This window comes from Temnothorax curvispinosus, unplaced genomic scaffold, assembly GCF_003070985.1.
Source record: "Temnothorax curvispinosus isolate PA1 unplaced genomic scaffold, ASM307098v1 QBEX01015993.1, whole genome shotgun sequence".
NCBI classification, from domain to species: Eukaryota; Metazoa; Arthropoda; class Insecta; order Hymenoptera; family Formicidae; genus Temnothorax; species Temnothorax curvispinosus.
In genome coordinates, this window is record NW_020225773.1 from 1 (window position 1) to 2,816 (window position 2,816).

General features: G+C 35.6%; 1 protein-coding gene across 1 annotated transcript; it reads left to right on the forward strand.

Moving 5' to 3' along the window:
* Nucleotides 1-154: 154 nt before the first annotated feature.
* On the forward strand, nt 155-2,442 carry LOC112466197. The gene is made up of 3 exons (XM_025034149.1): nt 155-235; nt 330-1,857; nt 2,368-2,442. The coding sequence occupies exon 2, from the start codon at nt 343-345 to the stop codon at nt 964-966; it is 624 nt and encodes a 207-aa protein (XP_024889917.1). The 5' UTR covers nt 155-235; nt 330-342; the 3' UTR covers nt 967-1,857; nt 2,368-2,442.
* Nucleotides 2,443-2,816: the final 374 nt, after the last annotated feature.

The following is a 2,816-nucleotide window of genomic DNA, read 5'->3' on the forward strand; positions in this document are numbered from 1 at the left end:
GTGTGTGTGTGTGTGTGTGTGTGTGTGTGTGTGTGTGTGTGTGTGTGCAAAACTGGTTTCGTTACCATAGTGTCGCTAGTAACCGTCAGTCTGCTTCGAAATTTTGGCTTGTACGGACATAAAAATAAAATCATGTCTCGCAAAGGTAAAAAGAACGGTTTTCGTCAATCAAGACCACGAAAAAGATCGTTTCAAGGAAATCAGTTTACTGCCGAAACGGAAACTGCATCAACGAGTAATGCGGCTAAAAAATTGAAGACTGCGGATGATGACATTATTATAAGTCAAACTCACGACTATCGCATTATTGAATTTTTCACTGTTTTTAGTGCTTTGACTCAAATGCTAATTTGTAAAGATTGCAAGAAAAATGTAACTTTTGGTGAAACGGGAAGTCGCGGATTAGGATTCAAAATAGCTGTTACTTGCTCATGTGGTGTTCGGAAGATCGATTCAGGCCCTTTTATTAACAGTGCCTTCGAAATTAATAGAAAAATAATATTTGTCATGAGATTGTTGGGAGTCTGCAAAGAAGGCATAAATTTGTTCTGTGGTCTCATGGATATGTGCCAAAATTTCCATCGTGAAGTATATTATGCCGCTGTAGAAAACATTTATACTGCATCCAAAGGTGTCTTCCATACATTGTGCCATAAAGCCGTCAAAGAAGAAATGGAAGTAAACATGCAAAAAGGAAAGCCATCGCAAAATTTGATCGTTTTCGACGATGGAACATGGAAAAAGCGTGGTTTTTCATCTTTATTTGGTGTAACAACGCTCATAGGACAAAACACTGGAAAGATAATTGATCTCGTCGTAAAAAGCAGCCATTGCCAATCTTGTATTTTTTGGAAGAACAAAAAGGGCACTGTAGAATATTCCGAGTGGTTTGAAGATCACAAAGAAACGTGCTCCATCAACCATTCTGGATCTTCCGGAAAAATGGAAGTGGATTCAATGAAATAGATGTTTTCCAGATTTGAAGAACAGTTTGGCGTGAGATACTGCAATTATATCAGCGATGGCGACTCTAAAACTTTTAAAGCTCTTATGGATTTACAACCCTACGGCGAGGATATAACATTGAAGAAACATGAATGTGTTGGGCACGTCGAATAAAAAATGGGCACTTGCTTAAGAAATATAAAGAAAGCGGCGAAGCTCGGAGGAAAAGGAAAGCGACGGACACACTAATAAAAAAATTGACAAAATATTACGGATTAGCAAAAAGAGGACATCCGGATTCGGTTGAAGAGATGAAAAAGGCCATCATGGCTACTTGTTATCACTTATGCTCAACCGATGAAAAACCACAACACGAATACTGTCCAATGGGGTGTGAAAGTTGGTGCAAATGGCGAGTAGCAGAAGCGACTGGGAAACTAGATGAATTTGAACACCCACCTGCTTTTCACAAGGATGTTCCAAAGCAATTGTTGCCGATTTATCAAGATTTGTCCAAGGATGATCTATTGGAAAGATGCTTAGGCGGATATACGCAGAATTCAAACGAAAGTTTCAATGCAAGTCTGTGGCGTCTGGCGCCAAAACATCTTCACTGCGGCGCCAAAACAATTGAAATTTCTGTATATTTTGCTACTGCGATCTTCAATGAAGAGTACTACCCTATTTTAAAAATAATGGAAACAATGAGCATTGTGATCGGACAACAGACCAAGGGATTCGTCAATTCACAGAATGACAAACGACTGCAGAGAGCAGAAATTCGTACTTGAGAGAACACGAAAGAAGCTCAAACAGCCAACAGAATGCAGAAAACTGCCCAACAGGAGTTATACGAAGAAGAGGAAGGCATATTGTATGGGCCCGGAATAGCGGATTGAACATTATTTCATTGTAAGTATCGTGAAAACATCAAGAACTTCATTTCTATATTCAAGTACGACTCTTTTGACCCGCCATTTTAAATCCGCCATTTAAAATTTTAAAAATCTGATATCAGATTCGGATTCAGCGACCTCAAAAACCTTTATACTGAAATTTGCATGCATTTTTACATGCTTTTTTGGCTGAGAGCAAAAAAATAAACTTTAAATGCGTTTTTCTCAGAACCACTTTTTCCAACTTTGCGTACAAGATAACTCAAAAAGTAATCACTCAAATAACTTTCGCCAAGCATGATTCGATTCCTTACAATTTTCTCCAGGGATTGAACCTGCGTTTACATTTTATTGTTTATTTATAACATTTTTATCAACAACAAAAGATCGATTTTTTGATAAAAAAATGTCACTTTTCTTACGATTGCTGTAACTTCTTCAATTTTTCATATTTTTATTTGCAAATAGGTTCAATCCCTGCGTAATTGATTAAGCTTTAAAGAAAATTTTGATTTTTTGCTTTCAGATAACTCAGCTCGTTGCTACATTGTACGCAGCTAACCGTTGCGCTACCAACATTGCGCTTCAAAATTGTCCGTCAATATAATAAAAATTAATGCAACTGAAAAAAAAAAAAAATTTTTTTTTCTTTAAAAATGCCTTTCTATATTACAAAAAAAATTAATCCAATATCACTTATAGTTTCCTTGAAAAAAATTCCCAAAAAATCATCATTTTTCACCCGGCTAAAGTAGACTCCTCCCTTAACAAATATTTTAAAGAAGAAGAACTAGACTTCTTTACCAAAAAATAATATTTTCTTGTAAAATAAAATTAATATTAGAATTTACAGTAATAGATAATACAGAATAGATAATTGATCTATTTTAGTCTAAAGAGCGTTATTATTGCTGTAATATATTGCCAATTCTGGCATATTATGGTTATTTATAAATTATTTAGGTACACAGTTTA